This window comes from Oncorhynchus gorbuscha, linkage group LG08 (genome assembly GCF_021184085.1).
Source record: "Oncorhynchus gorbuscha isolate QuinsamMale2020 ecotype Even-year linkage group LG08, OgorEven_v1.0, whole genome shotgun sequence".
Classification (NCBI taxonomy): Eukaryota; Metazoa; Chordata; class Actinopteri; order Salmoniformes; family Salmonidae; genus Oncorhynchus; species Oncorhynchus gorbuscha.
Window position 1 is genome coordinate 38045602 of NC_060180.1, and position 22897 is coordinate 38068498.

A 22897-nucleotide genomic window follows, 5' to 3' on the forward strand; every position below is an offset into this window, starting at 1 on the left:
AGTAAAGTCAGTGTTTCCCCTAGGATATTTTTCAACAGTGGTTACAAAGTTAGCGTGGGGGCTGTGGTAGTAGTGGTTGTGGTTTTAGAGGCCCTCTTGGCCACAGAGACATGTTGCCGTTTTAGAGCATATCTCTTGCAATTCTACACATTTGCCATGTTTTATGCTTTGTTCTTATGCAATCTAAGTGACTCAAACATAATAAAATCAATGGGAGCTCCATGCCATGACTTAAAAAAAAATCCCTATCTGTAGTTTTTATTTTGATTGTTAGGTCTCAAAGATGGTCTTATTTATATAAAAAAAAATATATATATATATATATATATATATAGCTCCATTATCTTTTCTACATCATTTGTGTCTGGTTTTACATTTACACTGAAAACGTTTTACCATCCTTAAAATTAAAGTATTCACACCCCTTTACTTTTTCCACATGTTCAGCCTGAATTTAAAATTGATTCCATTTATATATTTTTTTCACTGGCCTACACACAATGCCACCTAATGTCAAAGTAGAATGTTTGTAGATTTAAAAAAGAAATTTTTTTAATGAAAAGCTAAGTTGTCTTGAGTCAATAAGATTTCAACCCCCCCTATTCAGGAGTGAAACAAGTCACGTAATACGTTGCTTGGACTCACTAGCCCTCTTTCCGTTGGTTCGAATGTAATGATCAAATTCAAGCTGGGCCAGCGCAGCCCATTTTCACAATTGCTGCCAGCTCGATTAGAATTCGGGCTGGTGATGCCGTTACTATGTAACCACCAGCTGATCACTGCTGGATGCTGACACCAAGTTTAGCTAGCTCATCTGGGCTTGTTGCTGTTAGCTAGCACATAGACAAGCAGTACTGCACTAGTCAGACAGGACATGAATTACCACCATAACTGGATCCTTCATTCATTTTTGCATTACACAAACTTTTATGAGAACAGTCAGCCCTCATGCTAGCTACCTAACGTTAGCTAGCAAATCGTAATTGTTAAGGACTGGGGAGTTTTTCAGGATAAAAAAAGAAACAGAATAGAGCTAAGCACAGGCTAAATCCTAGAGGGAAAACCTGGTTGTCTGCTTTCTACCAGACACAGAGAGATGAATTCACCTTTCATCAGGCCAATAACCTTAAACACAAGGCCAAAGCTACACACACACTGAATAAACATATAAATCCACGTGAAGTGTTGGTCCCAGATTTCATGAACTGAAATAAAAGATCCCAGAAAATATGCACATGAAGGTTTTTATTTAATTTAAATGGCACATGTTTTTTTTTAGGTCCTTGTTAACCACTTGGGAGCCAGGCCCACCCACTGGGGAGCCAACTCAGCCAATCAGAATCAGACTTTCCCCACAAAAGGGCGACATTACAGACAGAAATACTCCTCAGTCTGCGGTTGTGAGGCCGTATATATATATATATATACTGCTCCAAAAAATAAAGGGAACACTAAAATAACACATCCTAGATCTGAATGAAATATTCTTATTAAATACTTTTTTTGTTACATAGTTGAATGTGCTGACAACAAAATCACACACAAATTATCAATGGAAATCAAATTTAGCAACCCATGAAGGTCTGGATTTGGAGTCACACTCAAAATTAAAGTGGAAAACCACACTACAGGCTGATCCAACTTTGATGTGTAATGTCCTTAAAACAAGTCAAAATGAGGCTCAGTAGTGTGTGTGGCCTCCACGTGCCTGTATGACCTCCCTGCAACGCCTGGGCATGCTCCTGATGATGTGGCGGATGGTCTCCTGAGGGATCTCCTCCCAAACCTGGACTAAAGCATCCGCCAACTCCTGGACAGTCTGTGGTGCAACGTGCAACGTTGGTGGATGGAGCGAGACATGATGTCCCAGATGTGCTCAATTGGATTCAGGTCTGGGGAACGGGCGGGCCAGTCCATAGCATCAATGCCTGCCTCTTGCAGGAACTGCTGACACACTCCAGCCACATGAGGTCTAGCATTGTCTTGCATTAGGAGGAACCCAGGGCCAACCGCACCAGCATATGGTCTCACAAGGGGTCTGAGGATCTCATCTCGGTACCTAATGGCAGTCAGGCTACCTCTGGCGAGCACATGGAGGGCTGTGCGGCCCCCCAAAGAAATGCCACCCCACACCATGACTGACCCACCGCAAAACCGGTCATGCTGGAGGATGTTGCAGGCAGCAAAACGTTCTCCACGGCGTCTCCAGACTCTGTCACATGTGCTCAGTGTGAACCTGCTTTCATCTGTGAAGAGCACAGGGCACCAGTGGCGAATTTGCCAATCTTGGTGTTCTCTGGCAAATGCCAAACGTCCTGCATGGTGTTGGGCTGTAGGCACAACCCCCACTTCTGACCGTCTGAGCAGACACATGCACATTTGTGGCCTGCTGGAGGTCATTTTGCAGGGCTCTGGCAGTGCTCCTCCTGCTCCTCCTTGCACAAAGGCGAAGGTAGCGGTCCTGCTGCTGGGTTGTTGTCCTCCTACGGCCTCCTTCACGTCTCCTGATGTACTGGCCTATCTCCTGGTAGTGCCTCTATGCTCTGGACACTACGCTGACAGACACAGCAAACCTTCTTGCCACAGCTCGCATTGATGTGCCATCCTGGATGAGCGGCACTACCTGAGCCACTTGTGTGGGTTGTAGACTCCGTCTCATGCTACCACTAGAGTGAAAGCACAGCCAGCATTCAAAAGTGACCAAAACATCAGCCAGGAAGCATAGGAACTGAGAAGTGGTCTGTGGTCACCACCTGCAGAACCACTCCTTTATTGGGGGTGTCTTGCTAATTGCCTATAATTTCCATCTGTTGTCTATTCCATTTGCACAACAGCATGTGAAATTTATTGTCAATCAGTGTTGCTTCCTAAGTGGACAGTTTGATTTCACAGAAGTTTGATTTGACTTGGAGTTACATTGTGTTGTTTAAGTGCTCCCTTTATTTATTTTTTTGAGCAGTGTATACATGGCATCCCAGGTCTATGCCCTATATATTTTAATATATATCCGAATGTTCTATATAGTATCCTATATGCCCGTCTTTGGAGAAGCAGAGCGGTGTGAGCTGAGCAGATCACTGAAATGAATACATATTTAGTTTGTACTGCCCAAGATTAGCTCTGAGCTGTCTGAGGGCCAGCTATGAGCCATGTGAGTTTTCCTCTCTCTAAAGGGTCACGACCGTGGGGTCAACTGGGCCGCCTTCCATCCCAGCATGCCTCTCATCGTCTCAGGGGCTGACGACCGGCAGGTCAAGATCTGGAGGATGAACGGTGAGTGTGTTTAACTGGATGATGTATTGTCTTACTATGTACAGTGCTTTCAGAAAGTATTCACACCCCTTGACTTTTTTCACATTTAGTTGTTACAGCCTGAATTTAAAATGTATTCAATTTAGTTTGTGTCGCTGGCCTACACACATTACCCCACTCTGTGTGCAATAATAGTATTTTACATGATTTTTGAATGCTTACCTCATCTCTGTACCCCACACATACAATTATTTATAACTTGATTGTCTTACTTTCTCCTACCTCTCCAGAGTCCAAGGCATGGGAGCTGGACACCTGCAGGGGCCACTACAACAACGTGTCCTGTGCTGTCTTCCACCCCCGCCAGGAGCTCATCCTTTCCAACTCCGAGGACAAGAGCATCCGTGTGTGGGACATGTCCAAGAGGACTGGCGTCCAGACCTTCCGCAGGGACCACGACCGCTTCTGGGTGCTGGGTGCTCACCCCAACCTCAACCTATTTGCTGCCGGTAAGTGACTAACGTATAATGATAACAATGAATCAAATTGATATGGAGCTTTTTATTGTGCTCAAAGTAGATTATATTGTAAGGCAGATGGTGGTGTTCTTGACTCACCTCCTATGCAGATGGGCACACATACTGAATATTGTTACACTTAATTTCACTGTTTGTCAGTGACAGTGTGTTGTTGAAGACATTTGTTAATTAGAGGTGGAGTGCGTAACCAGGCTGTTTGTCCTCCAGGTCATGACAGTGGTATGCTGGTTTTTAAGCTGGAGCGTGAGCGTCCGGCCTACGCTGTGTACGGAAACATGCTCTACTACGTCAAGGACCGCTTCCTGCGACAGCTCGACTTCAGCAGCAGCAAGGACACTGCCGTCATGCAGCTCCGCAGGTGTGTGTGTGTGTGTGTGTGTGTGTGTGTGCGTGTGCATGCTCATATAACACTGCGAATGGATGAGACTGACTGCTTGCGATTTTCTAAAAGAATGTGAGAGGTCAGCTGGTTTTCTCATGATGTGATTTCTAACCACTGTTCTGTTTTTCTACTAGTGGGTCAAAGTTCCCAGTGTTCAGCATGTCTTACAACCCTGCAGAGAATGCTGTCCTGCTCTGCACTGTGAGTCTCGCTCTTAAAACAAACTTGCGTGCACATAATCGGTTATACAGTCATGTCCAAAATTATTGGCACCCTGAGCAGACTATACAATAAATAATACAAATACTGAGCTATATTGTGTACTTATAAAATTGGGAAATTATATATATTTTATACTAAGACCATTGAGAGATTTTGTCTTTATTATTTTTATTATTTGTAACCCAGTTTTCATTACCTCACCTTTGCGAGGATAACGGCACTGAGCCTTTTTCGAAAATGTTTTATGGGATTGGAGACAACATTGGGAGGGATCTTAGACCTTTCCTCCATACAGAACATTTCCAGATCCTTGATATCCTTCGTCTGTGCTTACGGCAGTGTTGTATGTAGTGCCTGAGACCGGTCTCGAGACCACGACTTAACAATTATGTAGTACAATAGAGAAATCATGCACAAAGTAGCCTACACAATCTTCAAGCACGTGAAACCTAGTTTCAGTGGAATATCATCTGCAGGCAGCAATAGTGTGGAGCATGGAGCAGCTCACAGAAGAATGACATCGGTAGCCGGTAGAGTTGGAAAGACGTTTCAACTTAAATCTACCAGTACACGCTAACTAAGCCAGCAATTGGTATGCAAACCAGGTAGTGGAAAAGCTGAGTCTGAAGTGTTGGTTAGTAGGCTATTTGTGATGCACAATTGTCATTATGCCTGTTTGCATCAGGGGCGTAGACATGGATGGGCCTTGATGTGGTGGTTTAAGCGGTGGACTTAGACATCACCTTTTTATTTCTAGAAACAGTGTTATTTTAGGGAGTGGAAATCTGATCAATCTATAAAAAATAAATAATAAAAAATTTCACACCGGGTGCCTTTCCGTATGGGAACTTTTTGGCAAAATTAGAGTATACCCACTTCTACAGACGCCACTGCATAGAGCCGATGGAAAGACAGCAGTCACACATATGATATTAAAGGATAAGCAGTCCATAAACTCAGACATAATAAGCCAGTAGGTCCCAGTCATAAGAATACAAAAACACAACCATTAAGGATTTCCCAATCAAAATGTACAACTATTACTTCCCATTGAAAAAAACATTTCACGCAAAGTAACCGGTGACCTTAAGTTTACAGTGGAACTGACAGCGTTTGAACTACGTTGTCTGTTTCATATCTGCAATCATAATATCAGTCAATATGTGAATATATAAATATCAAATTCTGTTTCTGCTACAAAACCAACTTTATAAGATGTTAAAAATAGGTTATATTTGACTCCGTGTTCCATGACGTACGCTAAGGCATTGTTGGCAGGATAGATGGATGCAGTTCAATGCATGATTAATGTAATGCACCACTACATGTCTATTAATTGTCAAAACGCACGGCCGCTTTCCTACTCTGCATTAGTATACGTAATTCCCAAACATTGTAAGAATTCATAACTTGAAAATGACATCTATGATATCTAAGTTTAATTCTTCCTGGGGGTGTATATGAACAGATGTGGCTTAAAATGCTGTCAGTTCCACTTTAAATGCAACAATGTTTCACACACAAGCTATTTTCAAAGAGATGACTAACATCAAAGTGAGCTGCAATAAACCCAGTTCCACTCACCAGATGATCATTTGAAACTTAACTTCTTGTTTAAAGTTATTCTTGAAAAGGGAGAAGCTACCAAATTAGCAACAACATCCTCTTTGATCACCTACTGCAGCCGCTACAAACTAGCAGAAAACAAAAGCTAACTAGCTAGACCATGGGAAAACTACTCGCTATTGTGCAGTGACCTGTTGGCCTTCAATTTTAAATATGTTTTTATAAAAAATGGTCCCACTCAGGGCCTCCTGAGTGGCGCAGCGGTCTAAGGTACTGCATTGCAGCGCTTGAGGTGTCACTAGTGTACCTCATTTGCACATGCTGTTTATAGATTTCTACTGTATTATTGATTGTATGTTTGTTTATTCATGTGTAACTGTATGTGTAACTGTATGTGTAGGAACTGCTTTGCTTTATCTTGGCCAGGTCGCAGTTGCAAATTAGAACAACTAGCCCTACCTGGTTAAATAAAATAAAACTATAGACCCGGGTTCGATCCCGGGCTGTATCACAACCGGCCATGATTGGGATTCCCATAGGCGGAGCATAATTGGCCCAGCGTCGTCCGGGTTAGGGGAGGGTTTGGAAGGGGGGGGCTTTACTTGGCTCATCGCGCTCTAGCGACTCCTTGTTGCGGGCTGAGTGTCTGCAGGCAGACCTCTGTCGTCAGTTGAACGGTGTTTCCTCCGACACATTGGTGCGGTTGGCTTCCAGATTAAGCGGGCTGGTGTTAAGAAGCGCTGTTTGGCGGGTCTTGTTTCGGGTGAATCATGACTCGACCTTCACCTCCCAAGCCCGTTGGGGAGTTGCAGCGATGAGACAAGATCGAAATTGGAGAGGGGAAAAGGGGGTAAAATACAACAACAAAAATATATAAATATATATATAATAAATAACTGTCCCACTCATTTAAGTCAAAATGTTATTGGTTGAGATCACTGTCACTCTAAAATGTTGCCCTAATAGAGTTGAATGGCAGATGCCTTTATCTAGCTCCTGGTGGCCTAGCCAATGGCTGACTTAGCTAGCTAGATTTATCTCCCCAGAGACGGCAAAGAAAAATCCTGATTGGATCTTTTTCTCTCTTCAGTGTTAACCTTTCCAACACTAACTGAAGCGATTAAATCAGAACATAATTTAAAATAATATAATTAGCATTATTATTATATTCTAATTATTATTTTATAAATCCTAAACTCTTCTCTGAAGGCGTAGAAGGCCAATTGTTCCCCACTGTGTTTGGGTTAGTAATCATTTTTAGTGGCTCTATTTTCTCTGTGCATGCATTTTTTTCACTTCTGAATGTCTAAAGAATCCATTTCTTAAATATGAACTCAAAAATACTGGACATTTTGAACTCCGTTCTTGACTCGGACTCGATTTGCTCCGGTCTTGGTCTTGAATCGGTCACGCTTTAGGTGGTCTCGATCACAACACTGGCATATGGACTGGTCTTTTCAGTTCAAACCACACGTTTTCAATGGGGTTAAAGTCTGGAGACTGAGATGTCCACTACAGAATTTAGATTTTGTGGTCAATTGAACAATTTCTTTGTTTATTTTGATGTGTTCTTGGGATTCTATTTCTAATACTCGTTTTGATGAGCTCAATGTATCCAATCACACTGCGTCTGCTGAGACAGACAGGTCGAGTAGCTATTCAGGTGAGCCCCTCTCCAAGGGAGCCACTTCCCGCCAGCTGGTCATTCTCGCCTCTTCCTTGCGGAAGTGACTGCATTCACAAGAACCTCTCCTCAGCACAACTAGATTCCTGTCTTCTTACTGAACTGGTTTCATACGAACCAAGATGTTAATTCCTAGGCCTGCAATCCCGTTAACGGGATCGATATGACAACAGCCAGGTGAAAGTGCAGGGTGCCAAATTCACAACAACAGAAATCTCATAATTAAAATTCCTCAAACATACATGTATCTTATACTGTTTTAAAGGTAATCTTGTTGTTAATCCCACCACAGTGTCCGATTTCAAATAGGCTTTACAGCGAAAGCACCACAAACGATTTTAGGTCACCACCAACTCACAGAAAATTCAGCCATTTTTCCAGCCAATGAGAGGATTCACAAAAAGCACAAATAGAGATAAAATGAATCACTAACCTTTTAATGATCTTCATCAGATGACACTCATAGGACTTCATGTTACACAATACATGTATGTTTTGTTACGTTCACTAGTTCCAAAAACATCTGGTGATATTGTAGAGAGCCATGTCATTTTACAGAAATACTCATTATAAATGTCATTGAAGTCAATTGTTAGACATGGAAATATAGATATACCTCTCCTTAATCTAACCGCTGTCAGATTTAAAAAAAAACTTTACGGAAAAAGCAAACCATGCAATCTGAGACGGCGCTCAGAAAATAAATAAATTGATCCGCCATGTTGGCGTCATCAGAAATCATATTATAAATATTCCCTTACCTTTGAAGATCTTCATCAGAATGCACTCCCAGGAATCCTAGTTCCACAATAAATGCTTGATTTGTTCGATAATGTCCATTATTTATGTCCACGTAGCTACTTTTGTTAGCTCGTTTAGTACACAAATCCAAACGCTCGTGCAGGTCCAGCCGAACATCGGACAAAAAAGTTATATTACTGGTTGAAGAAACTTATCAAACTAAGTATAGTATCAATCTTTAGGATGTTAGCATAAATCTTCAATCAAGTTCCAACCTGAGAATTCCTATGTCTGTAGAGAAGCCATGGAATGCAGGTCACTATCATATGAAATGTGCATGACCAGGACCTGGCTCTCTGCCAGACCACTGACTCAAACAGCTCCCATCCAGCTCCACCACACAGTAGAAGCCTCATTCAAGTTTCTAAAGACGGCTGACATCTAGTGGAAGCCATGGGAAGTGCAACTTTATCCATATCCCACTGTGTATTCAATAGGGGCAGGGTTGAAAATCGACCAACCTCCGATTTCCAACTTCCTGTTTGGATTTCTTCTCAGCTTTTTGCCTGCCATATGAGTTATGTTATACTCACAGACATCATTCAAACAGTTTTAGAAACTTCAGAGTGTTTTCTATCCAATACTAATAATAATATGCATATATTAGCATCTGGGAGGAGTAGGAGGCAGTTCACTCTGGGCACTTCTGGGCTCCTTTCATCCAAGCTACTCAATACTGCCCCTGCAGCCAAAATAAGTTAATGCTGCCGAACATAGGACCTCAGCTCCTGACGATAGTGTTGAGTACTGACCGACAGGAAAGTTTTGCTTCGAGTAGAGTTAATTTTCTACTTGTCATTCTCCATTGTAGCTAGCATCACACAGCTAGCTATCTAGACTTGGTTAGCCCTTGCTTTGGCTAACCTGGCTAGCTAACAAAGGACTAGCTTTCACCACTAGGCTTAAAGCTAACCTGGCTTACTTGCTGTAAGGCAAGCTTACCATACCAGCACTACTAACTGCAACAACGTAATAGCTAGCTAACGACACTACAAAGGGATAGCTCTTGCCTTAAGACTTAGCTATCCCGGGTAACTCACTACAAGGCTAGCTTCACCGCTCAACAGTCGAGAGACATGGGAAGCACACACTTTTCTCCAGCTAGCGGAGCTAACTAGCTAGACTCTTAGCCACAAGGTCGATCACTTACTAGCTCACACCTTGCTTCAGAAATACTATTTTAGGGCCCAATGCATCTGTTTTTATATCAAATCATTTCTGGGTAACAATTAAGTACCTTACTGTAATAGACTGGTTAGCTGACAACGTCACGAAAACGATGGGCGCGCATCAAAGGGGCATAAGGCCATGTGTTATGGTTCTGGAGGCCAGATAGCTAGCAACTATTGAAAACTGCCATGTGGCGAATCGTAAATGGCTCGTTTGATCTTGTTCTTGATACCATGGGTTGTTTTGGAGTGTTTTGACTGTCACGTCTATGATAATATGGCTAAAATTTGCTAGCTAGCTAACCAACAACTGTAAAGATGCATTTGAGAGAATTGCTCGTTGTGCAACTTTGTTTTCAATAAACATTGGTGACTTAATATAGTCTACATGTTATCAACCATCTAAGCCAACCCTGTCTGTTTTGCCCCATAGTTGCCCACAAGTCCGTTTTGCTGCTAAACAACCAACCCGTCTATAGATTTCCAAGCTTCCGGGTCAGTAGCTTCAGCCCAACATCACATAAACACACATTCTCCAACGGACACTCACAAGCTCCTGATTAACCGACTATTAGCTAAACAATGTTTTTAATGTACTTATTATTAATTTTATCCTTATTATGTCTACTGTATCTCCCAATAAGCTACTCAGGAAATGGCTAAGAATAGCCCATATTAATATATGTAGGCTTAGAAGAAATAATTTATTAAATATCTATAGCGATTTTCTGAACTATCAAGGTGCTTCAAAAGCAAACAAACAAGCAATACATCATGAGTAGCCTAACTATAGTTAGGTGAACCAATAGAGAGGCCAAGTTTTTGACTGTATGCATCCTCCAAGGATGGAGAGGCACAGTTCATGGCTTGATCACGGGAAGGTGGTCAGAGAGATGTTTGATGAAGAGTCTGGTGATGAACATGTAGAGGGCTACTCTGGGAATCAAACAGTGCCATTTTTTAGCATGTAAATCTTGGTGAGATAAAAAAAAATCTATATGCATGCTACAACACAACAGTAAACAATACATTAATTGCACTATAACGGTAACAAACGGTGCCCACAAACTGTTGGGGCCTACTTAAAGCTGTCTCAACAGCAGAGCCCCAACACCTTTACACTGCTATACCTGGCTGTCAGCGGAGCCTTGTCTGGCAGCCTTTAAAAATAAAAAATGCTGGTATGGCTGACTTGCTTAAACAAATGTGGGTTCTACTGACAATTGAGATGTACAAACTTTGGCATAAGGGGACGACGAGCAGATAAGAGGCAATCCGTAATTTGAGTGAGCCAGGACGGACGTAGTCAGCAACTATTTGTTCAGCACTTTTGAAATGTACATTATTATAAATGTACATGATTCTCCCTGTACACCCAAGTCAGAACCACGTGATAAATAAAGGGGGCATATAAGCAGACAATGAAATCTCTTACAATATTCAATGATGACATTTCTCTAAAACAGGCTATGGGCTACATGTGCACCACCAACAGTTAACAGCTTACTACACAACATACATTTACATTTACATTTAAGTCATTTAGCAGACGCTCTTATCCAGAGCGACTTACAAATTGGTGCATTCACCTTATGACATCCAGTGGAACAGCCACTTTACAATAGTGCATCTACATATTTTAAGGGGGGTGAGAAGGATTACTTTATCCTATCCTAGGTATTCCTTAAAGAGGTGGGGTTTCAGGTGTCTCCGGAAGGTGGTGATTGACTCCGCTGTCCTGGCGTCGTGAGGGAGTTTGTTCCACCATTGGGGAGCCAGAGCAGCGAACAGTTTTGACTGGGCTGAGCGGGAACTGTACTTCCTCAGTGGTAGGGAGGCGAGCAGGCCAGAGGTGGATGAACGCAGTGCCCTTATTTGGGTGTAGGGCCTGATCAGAGCCTGGAGGTACTGAGGTGCCGTTCCCCTCACAGCTCCGTAGGCAAGCACCATGGTCTTGTAGCGGATGCGAGCTTCAACTGGAAGCCAGTGGAGAGAGCGGAGGAGCGGGGTGACGTGAGAGAACTTGGGAAGGTTGAACACTAGACGGGCTGCGGCGTTCTGGATGAGTTGTAGGGGTTTAATGGCACAGGCAGGGAGCCCAGCCAACAGCGAGTTGCAGTAATCCAGACGGGAGATGACAAGTGCCTGGATTAGGACCTGTGCCGCTTCCTGTGTGAGGCAGGGTCGTACTCTGCGGATGTTGTAGAGCATGAACCTACAGGAACGGGCCACCGCCTTGATGTTAGTTGAGAACGACAGGGTGTTGTCCAGGATTACGCCAAGGTTCTTAGCGCTCTGGGAGGAGGACACAATGGAGTTGTCAACCGTGATGGCGAGATCATGGAACGGGCAGTCCTTCCCCGGGAGGAAGAGCAGCTCCGTCTTGCCAAAGTTCAGCTTGAGGTGGTGATCCGTCATCCACACTGATATGTCTGCCAGACATGCAGAGATGCGATTCGCCACCTGGTCATCAGAAGGGGGAAAGGAGAAGATTAATTGTGTGTCGTCTGCATAGCAATGATAGGAGAGACCATGTGAGGTTATGACAGAGCCAAGTGACTTGGTGTATAGCGAGAATAGGAGAGGGCCTAGAACAGAGCCCTGGGGGACACCAGTGGTGAGAGCGCATGGTGAGGAGACAGATTCTCGCCACGCCACCTGGTAGGAGCGACCTGTCAGGTAGGACGCAATCCAAGCGTGGGCCACGCCGGAGATGCCCAACTCGGAGAGGGTGGAGAGGAGGATCTGATGGTTCACAGTATCGAAGGCAGCCGATAGGTCTAGAAGGATGAGAGCAGAGGAGAGAGAGTTAGCTTTAGCGGTGCGGAGCGCCTCCGTGATACAGAGAAGAGCAGTCTCAGTTGAATGACTAGTCTTGAAACCTGACTGATTTGGATCAAGAAGGTCATTCTGAGAGAGATAGCGGGAGAGCTGACCAAGGACGGCACGTTCAAGAGTTTTGGAGAGAAAAGAAAGAAGGGATACTGGTCTGTAGTTGTTGACATCGGAGGGATCGAGTGTAGGTTTTTTCAGAAGGGGTGCAACTCTCGCTCTCTTGAAGACGGAAGGGACGTAGCCAGCGGTCAGGGATAAGTTGATGAGCGAGGTGAGGTAAGGGAGAAGGTCTCCGGAAATGGTCTGGAGAAGAGAGGAGGGGATAGGGTCAAGCGGGCAGGTTGTTGGGCGGCCGGCCGTCACAAGACGCGAGATTTCATCTGGAGAGAGAGGGGAGAAAGAGGTCAGAGCACAGGGTAGGGCACTGTGAGCAGAACCAGCGGTGTCGTTTGACTTAGCAAACGAGGATCGGATGTCGTCGACCTTCTTTTCAAAATGGTTGACGAAGTCATCTGCAGAGAGGGAGGAGGGGGGGGAGGGGAGGAGGATTCAGGAGGGAGGAGAAGGTGGCAAAGAGCTTCCTAGGGTTAGAGGCAGATGCTTGGAATTTAGAGTGGTAGAAAGTGGCTTTAGCAGCAGAGACAGAGGAGGAAAATGTAGAGAGGAGGGAGTGAAAGGATGCCAGGTCCGCAGGGAGGCGAGTTTTCCTCCATTTCCGCTCGGCTGCCCGGAGCCCTGTTCTGTGAGCTCGCAATGAGTCGTCAAGCCACGGAGCGGGAGGGGAGGACCGAGCCGGCCTGGAAGATAGGGGACATAGAGAGTCAAAGGATGCAGAAAGGGAGGAGAGGAGGGTTGAGGAGGCAGAATCAGGAGATAGGTTGGAGAAGGTTTGAGCAGAGGGAAGAGATGATAGGATGGAAGAGGAGAGAGTAGCGGGGGAGAGAGAGCGAAGGTTGGGACGGCGCGATACCATCCGAGTAGGGGCAGTGTGGGAAGTGTTGGATGAGAGCGAGAGGGAAAAGGATACAAGGTAGTGGTCGGAGACTTGGAGGGGAGTTGCAATGAGGTTAGTGGAAAAACAGCATCTAGTAAAGATGAGGTCGAGCGTATTGCCTGCCTTGTGAGTAGGGGGGGAAGGTGAGAGGGTGAGGTCAAAAGAGGAGAGGAGTGGAAAGAAGGAGGCAGAGAGGAATGAGTCAAAGGTAGACGTGGGGAGGTTAAAGTCGCCCAGAACTGTGAGAGGTGAGCCGTCCTCAGGAAAGGAGCTTATCAAGGCATCAAGCTCATTGATGAACTCTCCGAGGGGACCTGGAGGGCGATAAATGATAAGGATGTTAAGCTTGAAAGGGCTGGTAACTGTGACAGCATGAAATTCAAAGGAGGCGATAGACAGATGGGTAAGGGGAGAAAGAGAGAATGACCACTTGGGAGAGATAAGGATCCCGATGCCACCACCCCGCTGACCAGAAGCTCTCGGGGTGTGCATACATTTAGTATTTCTTTCTTAGCTACCGTATACATATCTCCCTGGCATATTACATAATTTATGCAGCAGCATACAAGACATTTTTGCACTCCCCTTGTTGTGCTGTATTCACTTTAACAGGAAGGTGGCGTGGCGGTCCTTGTGTGGGCAAATTTTGTCATCAAAGTCTGGCATTCTCTGGATTTATGGTGCTTTCAAGAGAACTGGGAACTCTGAAAAAAAAAATGTTGAGTCATGATGACTTCAGTGATCTTCGGGTCGGAGCTCTAGAAAGCTCCGACTTGCAATTCCGAGTTGGAGGACCGTTCAAAACTTATTTTCCCAGTCTGAGTTCCCAGTGGTCTTGAACGCACTGTAGTCAGATTTCTCAGTTACGAGTTTCCAGTTGTTTTGAGTACGGCAGAAGTCATGCTGGATTGACAGCATGGCCAATGTTGAATGTTTATCCTTTTAAGCTTGAGAAAAGAGACATTTAAACCCAGACTTGGCACCACACACCCTCTCCACTGAACAGCAGGCTAGTGATTGCTTTACAGTGCTTTGTTAGCCACTGATTCCTTCCAAACCACTCATTGTTGATTTTGCGATTTCTAACTTGTTGTGTAACGTTTATGTCCTATGGCCGATGTGCACCGATGCGTTTTATCTTCATTTATTTCTCTTGATATGACAAGGATTGAAAATGATTTACCAGTAGATTGTCGACTTGATTCATGATAATGACTGCTAGTTAAGATTTTGAAAGTATGGAGTGATCATATCAACATCCTATCAACATCAATCAAAGCTACTGTAGATATGATTTCATGTCATTTTGTCTGTGGCCAATGACCTTGAGCCTTCTTGGATGGGCACTTCTAATGTAATTATGGCAGCACACAAGGGCCTTGAGTTTTTGAGCTCTACTCTTAGATTTTGCAGTGACGTAGTGTCCCTATGGGTGACAGAACACTGAGCCAATCACGGCGCAACTAGAGAACATTACCAACCCCTACGCTCCGTATTTTCTGCTGGCTGCCCCACCATAGAAAGCACAGAGCTAGGCTGAAACACCTGCATTCAAATCAACTATACTAGATGTTCCAACGGTCTGCACCAATGACTTGTCGGCTATGCGTGGAAGCCAGGAGATGCTTCATGTCTTTGTTAGTTAATGGTCCATTTCCGTGAGACTGGCAGTTATTTGCTTGACAATCACTGGCTGACAAAATGTCATGACTTCCACAGCCCTAGGCTTTACTATCATATAGCACAATGTTTTATGGGTACATAATCATGATAGGACAAAAGTTGACCTCACCCAACCCTACATTCAACAAATGTAAACTCCACTTGGCTTGAAACCGGTGCTATGGTCAGATGAGCCCTTTGGCCACGCACACGCTATTGTATTATTTATTTGATAGTCTTTTTTGCTCATCTTTATCGAGGTTGCCAATCATTTTGCACCTGACTACTTACACATACAGTGCCTTCAAGTATTCACACCCCTTGACCTTTTACACAATTTGTGTTACAGCCTGAATTTAGGGTGGATTAAATGTAGTTTAGTCACTGGCCTACACACAATGCCCCATAATGTCAATGAAATTATTATTCTTTTATTTTAAAAAAATTACAAATGAAAAGCTGCGTTCCATCAGACACTGAGAGATGAATTCACCTTTCAGCAGGACAATAACCTAAAATACAAGGCCAAATCTACACTGGAGATGCTTACCAGTTGCCGAGTTACAGTTTTGACTTAAATCTGCATAAAAATCTATGGGAAGACCTGTAAATGTTTGTCTAGCGATGATCAACAACCAATTTGACAGAGCTTGAAGAATTTTGTAAAGAATAAATGGCAAATGTTGCACAATCCAGGTATGGAAAGCTCTTAGAGACCTACCCAGAAAGACTCACAGCTGTAATCGCTGTATTGACTCAAGGGGTTGAATACTTAATCACAATATTTGTTTTTCATAAATTATAACATTTGTAACAAATATTTCTTCAATTTTGCCATTATTTTGTGTAAATTGTTGTCCAAAAAAATGACAATTAAATCCATTTAATCCCACTTTGTGACACAACAAAATGTGGAAAAAGTCAAGGGATGTGAATACTTTCTGAAGGTACCGTACATACTCATCATTTAGACACTTTCTTTAGTTGTTGAAAATGTATTGACGTGTCTCTTCTATTGCAGAGGGCAACTAACCTGGAGAACAGCACCTATGACTTGTACTCCATCCCCAAGGAGAGCGACTCTCAGAATCCAGATGGTAAAACTACACTCTTATTCTCTCTTATAACGAGATGACATCTGTGAAATGTGAATGCATTTCCAATTTCATATCTTGCTTTTTAGATGATTTAATAACCCCACTAAACCCATGTTAATTCTTTCTCCCCCTCCTGCAGCTCCTGAGGGGAAAAGATCCTCTGGTCTGACTGCAGTCTGGGTCGCCAGGAACCGGTTCGCTGTTCTGGACCGCATGCACTCGGTAAGTGTGTGTGTGCACATGATTAAATAGCATGTATTGTCTGGACCAGTGGCTGTAGTTATTCTAAATATGGTTACAGTACAGTTAAGAGGTCAGAGGATGACTAGTAATGATGGTGAACCCTGCTCTCCCTCCAGCTGCTGATCAAGAACCTGAAGAATGAGATTGTGAAGAAGGTACAGGTACCTAGCTGCGAGGAGATCTTCTATGCCGGGACGGGCTCCCTGCTGCTGCGCGACGCTGACGGAGTCACCCTCTTTGACGTGCAGCAGAAACGCTCGCTGGCCACTGTGAAGATCGCCAAGGTCAAGTATGTGGTCTGGAGCGCCGACACCAGCCATGTTGCCCTGCTGGCTAAACACGGTATGTACTGAACACACCCTAAACACACATCTTATCAGTCTTTTCATCTCGGGTTTTGCTGCCAAGATTTTCTCCCTACTAGTTGTTTTTCCAACCTTTCACAGATTCTCTCTCTCTCTCTCTACCTGTTGTCAACAACCTATCCTAAATGTACACCCTATCTAGCTGTTCACTCGCTTTCTAGTACCCCCAGATGTTAGCCTTCCTTTACCTGTTAATAAACCTGATTGTCTGCTTGCCCCGGCAGCCATTATGATCTGCAACAGGAAGCTGGAGAGTCTGTGCAGCATCCATGAGAACATCCGTGTGAAGAGTGGAGCCTGGGATGAGAGTGGAGTCTTCATCTACACCACCTCCAACCACATCAAATACGCCCTCACCTCAGGGTAAAGACACACCACTACTGCACAAGACAACGCACTAGTGACTAGTTTGAGAGAGGAGAGCAGTATCAAACTTTTCTAATCACACTCCACTCCTCTTTCTGTAGTGATCATGGTATCATCCGGACTCTGGATCTGCCCATCTACGTGACCCGGGTCAGAGGCAACAGTGTCTATTGTCTTGACCGTGAGTGCAGGCCCCGCGTGCTGAACATTGACCCCACGGAGTACCGCTTCAAACTGGCCCTGGTCAACCGCAAATATGAGGAGGTGAGGAGGAGGTCATTTGATGCTCCTTCTCTCTTTTCCCTTTCTGGAGTTACTTTTTGACTGACTCTGTTTGACCCCTGACCTCCTACAGGTGCTGCACATGGTGCGTAATGCCAAGCTGGTTGGCCAGTCCATCATCGCCTACCTGCAGAAGAAGGGCTATCCGGAGGTGGCCCTGCACTTCGTCAAGGATGAAAAGACCCGCTTCAGTCTGGCTTTGGAGTGTGGAAACATTGAAGTGAGTTTGAGACCCCAGGTTTCATTCAACATCTCTGAGAGACCGTCTGTGTGAAACACTGTGTGGTGTAATTTGCCCTCCGATCCTGTAGGTGGCGTTGGAGGCTGCCAAGGCTCTGGATGAGAGGGGCTGCTGGGAGCGGCTGGGCGAGGCGGCGCTGCTGCAGGGTCACCACCAGGTCGTGGAGATGTGCTACCAGAGGACCAAGAACTTCGACAAGCTCACCTTCCTCTACCTCATCACCGGCAACCTGGCCAAGCTACGCAAGATGATGAAGATAGGTTAGACCGATAGAGGAGTGTGTTTTGTTTCAGACCAATAGTGCTTGTTTTTGTCAGAGTTATTTGACTGACAAGTGTTTGATCACTGTGTTGCAGCTGAGATCAGAAAGGACATGAGTGGACACTACCAGGGTGCTCTATATCTGGGGGACGTCAGCGAGAGAGTCCGCATACTGAAGAACTGTGGCCAGAGTGAGTCTTCTTAAATGAACACACACCTCTTACTCTCTCTTTCCAACTTCCTCAATGTTTCTGACATGGGACTGTTGTTTGTGGTGCTTTTGGTCTAAACTGCTTGTTGTCTTCCATTTGTAGAGTCACTGGCATATCTGACTGCTGCCACCCACGGGATGGACGAAGAAGCGGAAGCCCTGAAAGAGACCTTTGACCCAGAAAAGGACACTGTCCCTGAGGTGGACCCCAATGCCCAGCTGCTGCAGCCGCCACCTCCCATCAACCCCCTGGATACCAACTGGCCCCTGCTCACTGTGTCCAAGGGCTTCTTCGAGGGAGCCATTGCAGCCAAGGGTGAGTCCCCTGCACGGACAGCACATTTTGTGTTAGCCATTTGGGACTAGCCTGGGGTAGTGTATTGTGTCGTGTCAGCATATTTGTTGTGCGGAGTTGTTTCATTTGTTTTTTATTGTGGGTGTTGCAGGGAAGGCTGGTCAGATGGCTGCAGACATGGATGTTGATGCCCCAGGAGGAGAGGGCTGGGGAGAGGACGCAGAGCTTCAGCTGGATGAGGGTGAGTCCCTCTCAAAAAATCCTTAAATGAGGTGACAAGACTTTAGATTGCCACTATCTTACCCCATCTCTTTCTATGTTTCTCTCATTTATCTCCTCTCTCTCTTTATTTGTATATTTTTCTTAGGGGATAGATCAGCTTTATAATTTCAGATAGATTGTAGCTTCCGTCAATGTAATTTTCTGCATCACTTCCAATCCCCCACATATTTCTTTTGCAAATATACAGTACCAGTCAAAAGTTTGGACACACCTACTAATTCAAGGGTTTTTCTTTATTTTGACTATTTTCTACATTGTAGAATAATAAAAAGTGTTAAACAAATCAAAATATTTTAGTTATATTTTAGATTCTTCAAAGAAGCCGCCCTTGCCTTGACACTTTTTTGGTTACTACATGATTCCATATGTGTTATTTCATAGTTTTGATGTCTTCACTATTAAGCTCCATTCAACCCCTCCCATCTATTAACACCATCCATATTGGATTTCTATTTGACATCTTTCTTTCCATCAGATGGTTTCATGGATGCCCAGGATGGATTAGGGGAGGAAGGAGGTGCCACGAAGGAGGAGGGAGGAGGCTGGGAGGTAGAGGAGGATCTGGACCTGCCTCCAGAGCTGGTGAGATGATTCTCTTCCTTAACATGAAATCTCCACTCTTTGGTTTAGCAGGACTCATAGCATGACTGATGACTAGTCAGTCTGAGAATGTTGCCTCTTCTCTCTCCCACTAGGAGTTGCCAGCTGGTGCCGGAGTAGGGGCTGAAGATGGTTTCTTTGTCCCTCCTACCAAGGGCATGAGCCCCACCCAGCTGTGGTGCAACAACTCCCAGCTCCCTGTGGACCACGTCCTGGCTGGTTCCTTTGAGACCGCCATGAGGGTAAGCTCTCTCTCTCTCTCTCACACACACACACTGGCCTTTTATACAGGTTTATACTTTATACTAGTCTCTCTTTCTTTCTCTTTTTAGTTGCTCCATGACCAGGTTGGGGTGGTGCAGTTCGGGCCCTATAAGCAGCTGTTCATGCAGACTCTATCCCGCGGGAGGACATGCTACCTGGGCCTGCCGTCTCTGCCCTGCCTGCGTGGTAACCCGCAGAGGAACTGGAAAGACTGTGGGGCCAAGCAGGGGCTGCCCGCTGTGGGTCTTCGTCTCTCAGATCTCATTGCCCGCCTGCAGCAGTGCTACCAGCTCACCACTGCCGGACGCTTCGAGGAGGCCGTTGAACGCTTCCGCACCATCCTGCTGTCTGTGCCACTGCTGGTGGTCGACAACAAGCAGGAGATCGCAGAGGTACGTAGACTTGTTTTAGACTAAGGTTAATCAAGTGTGGGCCTGATGGTAGTGGTGATAACCTGATTGAGGTCACTGTCTCTCTTAGGCTCAGCAGCTGATCACAATCTGCAGAGAATACATTGTTGGCCTCACCATGGAAACGGAAAGGAAAAAGTTGCCTAAAGACACATTGGACCAGCAGAAGAGGCTGTGTGAGGTATTGTCATTGTGTTTCTTATCTACTTCCCAACTGAACAATTAGTCCGCAATCTCCCTATTCATTGAGGAGCTCACTACCCACTACCCATTGATTTTTTTAAAAAGATTGTATGTGTTGTTTTTCCCAGATGGCAGCTTACTTCACCCACTGCAGTCTCCAGCCAGTCCACATGGTCCTTGTCTTACGTACAGCACTAAATCTATTCTTTAAACTGAAGAACTTCAAGACAGCTGCCAGTTTTGCCCGTCGTCTGCTTGAACTAGGACCCAAACCAGAGGTGGCACAGCAGGTAACAAAGTGTGTGTGTGTGTGTGTGCTATTTCCCTTTATACACATTAAATTATTTCTATATATTCACTGTCTCTTACCTTCTCCATCTCTGTATTAAAGACACGCAAGATCTTGGCAGCATGCGAGAAGACGCTGACCGATGCCCACCAGCTGAACTACGACCCCCACAATCCATTTGACCTGTGCGCTGCCTCGTACACGCCCCTGTACCGTGGACGCCCAGTGGAGAAGTGCCCCCTCTCTGGGGCCTGCTATTGCCCCCCCTACAAGGGCCAGGTCTGCAGGGTCACACAGGTCAGTCAAGAGAACTGCCCTACTGTGTTGTCATGTACAGAATGCCCCTCTATTTAGAAGTGTCCCGCTTTGATATGAAGTTGTATTGCTTTGTAACTGAGTGTTAAAACATATTTTAGATGTCCTCTCCCGTCAGTGGTATCGCTGACCGTTAACCTTCTTGTTTTCAAGGTGACTGAGATCGGAAAGGATGTGATTGGTCTGCGTGTCAGCCCTCTGCAGTTTCGTTAGAGGACGTGAAAAGGACCAGGAATGGGGAAGAACGACATTGATCCATTCAGCGAAACACATCCACACTTTATTCTATATACACACCGTTTCTTTCTTGGATTAGATAGAAGAAAACATCATTAATGAGAGAAAAGGGTTGGTAGGGTGACATACGATTTATTGGTGAGCAAATGTTATTTTGATGTTAAGCCTTTTTATGTTTCTGACTGTGACTGCCTGCTTTACCTTTCCTGTGATGCTGTACTTGTGAGTGTTATATCATCTCTGCTCCAACGTTTGAGAATTGTTGTTTTATTAGAACCCTACTAGACAAATCTGTCCGTCTCTTTCTGACCTGTAAGCCCCATAAAATGAATAATACAAAATGAGCATCACTGCTTTGTGTAACTTGTTAAAATAAAAGCTCTACTACTAATTTACTAATATGTGGCGTACACAATTCTGTAATTTCACAAGTGTCATTCCAGCTCGTGTCAAGTCCTGGTTTTCAAACATGGACTCCCCAAACAATGCTTTGACAGCTCTGGATCAAAGTCATGTTCTGCTAATGTTGCAAGTACAACATGAAAGGGACAAAGAGGTGCAAATAAAAGTTGTCTTTAAGACCAAATGGCCCAACATTTAAATATAATTTCTTCCTTTTCCCCAGAGGAACAGGTTGAATCATTCATATGTAGAAATCATTGCCATTGTATGATTTTGAGGAACCATCTTGGGAGTTTTCAATGTGTATCTCTGGTAATAGGAGAATGCATACCAGAGATTGGATATGCCTTTTAAACAATGGAGGACGGCTCATAATAATGGCTGGAACAGAGCGAATGGAATGCCATTGCCGTGTCTTTGGCTATGCCGGATTAAGTGATATGACATGCTATTCTATAAAATCATTTCTCCGTAATTAATATTACCTGATTAAGCTAATCAAGTAAATGTAATTAACTAGAAAGTCGGGGCACCACAATGTTTATAGAGCTGTTATCTTCCGAATAAACTCTTAAAGACGTAGTCATCTTTTACATCAGTAGCAGTCAATATTTAATCGTCACTTTAATTTAGTCTCATCTGAAAGTTGTAAATTCTTAGTTATCTTCACGAACCCTGGCTAACAAGTTGAATCAGCAATGCAAAATTGGTTTTATTTATTTACTAAATACCTAACTAATCACGCAGAATTACACATAATTAATCATAACTTTATTACAAATTACGTCAAAGGAAAACGTCCCTAGCGGGCGGAACAGATATGACCGCTTGTTACACAAGGGAAAAGGGCCTGGGTTGAGTGAATGAGGACCAAATGAAGAAGCTGTGCTATCGTAAATACAGTATCTTATGCATTCTAAATTACCGCCCTTTTGGAAAAGGAAAATGCAATAAATATCTACTCTGAGCTGCGCTTCAGTAGGTTGGTGGTAGATGGAAAGCCGTGTTGTCTCTGGTGGTCAATTGGGTACGTTGTAGTAACGTCGTTGTGTGATAGACGGGATACTCTGTCTGTTTCTTCCTAACCCTCATTTGCAGCTGCTGTTGCTATAACGGCTAGGAGGTATCACTTCTGTAGTGAGTAAGAGTTCAAAGTTCATACCATTCGCAACCAAGGATCACGCTGATGTTGGCTTCGTTCTGTAGTTATTATCTGAACCATTCTGACATTGGACAGTCGTCCTCACATCCTCGGAACAGGAGATTACATTGTCGTCAAAGCTTTATATATGAAGGGAGAGGAGGGCGTGTTTGAAAAGTGTTATAGCCCATGTCCCTTCACAGGCATGGGCCACTGATTGAGCATAGCCCTGACCTTATGAAAATCCAAATCTCACATTTTAGAAGCTAAAATCCGATTTCATCCCATCACGAATAATTTCATATTC

The 22897-nt window shown here is 44.4% G+C and overlaps 1 protein-coding gene across 1 annotated transcript in view; it reads left to right on the plus strand.

Annotated features, from left to right (window-relative positions):
- Positions 1-21442, plus strand: part of LOC124041608 (coatomer subunit alpha-like) — a 34114-nt gene extending 12672 nt beyond the window's left edge. The window contains exons 8-28 of the mRNA XM_046359376.1: positions 3174-3273; positions 3543-3761; positions 3999-4149; positions 4308-4374; positions 16128-16203; positions 16343-16425; positions 16563-16788; positions 17036-17174; positions 17279-17441; positions 17533-17679; positions 17771-17960; positions 18057-18152; positions 18276-18488; positions 18619-18708; positions 19225-19331; positions 19445-19591; positions 19682-20005; positions 20094-20204; positions 20335-20496; positions 20598-20792; positions 20964-21442. Of these exons, the coding sequence (XP_046215332.1) occupies positions 3174-3273; positions 3543-3761; positions 3999-4149; positions 4308-4374; positions 16128-16203; positions 16343-16425; positions 16563-16788; positions 17036-17174; positions 17279-17441; positions 17533-17679; positions 17771-17960; positions 18057-18152; positions 18276-18488; positions 18619-18708; positions 19225-19331; positions 19445-19591; positions 19682-20005; positions 20094-20204; positions 20335-20496; positions 20598-20792; positions 20964-21023 (3066 nt within the window). The 3' untranslated portion in view covers positions 21024-21442. The remainder of the gene's footprint in view (positions 1-3173; positions 3274-3542; positions 3762-3998; positions 4150-4307; positions 4375-16127; positions 16204-16342; positions 16426-16562; positions 16789-17035; positions 17175-17278; positions 17442-17532; positions 17680-17770; positions 17961-18056; positions 18153-18275; positions 18489-18618; positions 18709-19224; positions 19332-19444; positions 19592-19681; positions 20006-20093; positions 20205-20334; positions 20497-20597; positions 20793-20963) is intronic.
- The last annotated feature ends 1455 nt before the right edge of the window (positions 21443-22897 follow it).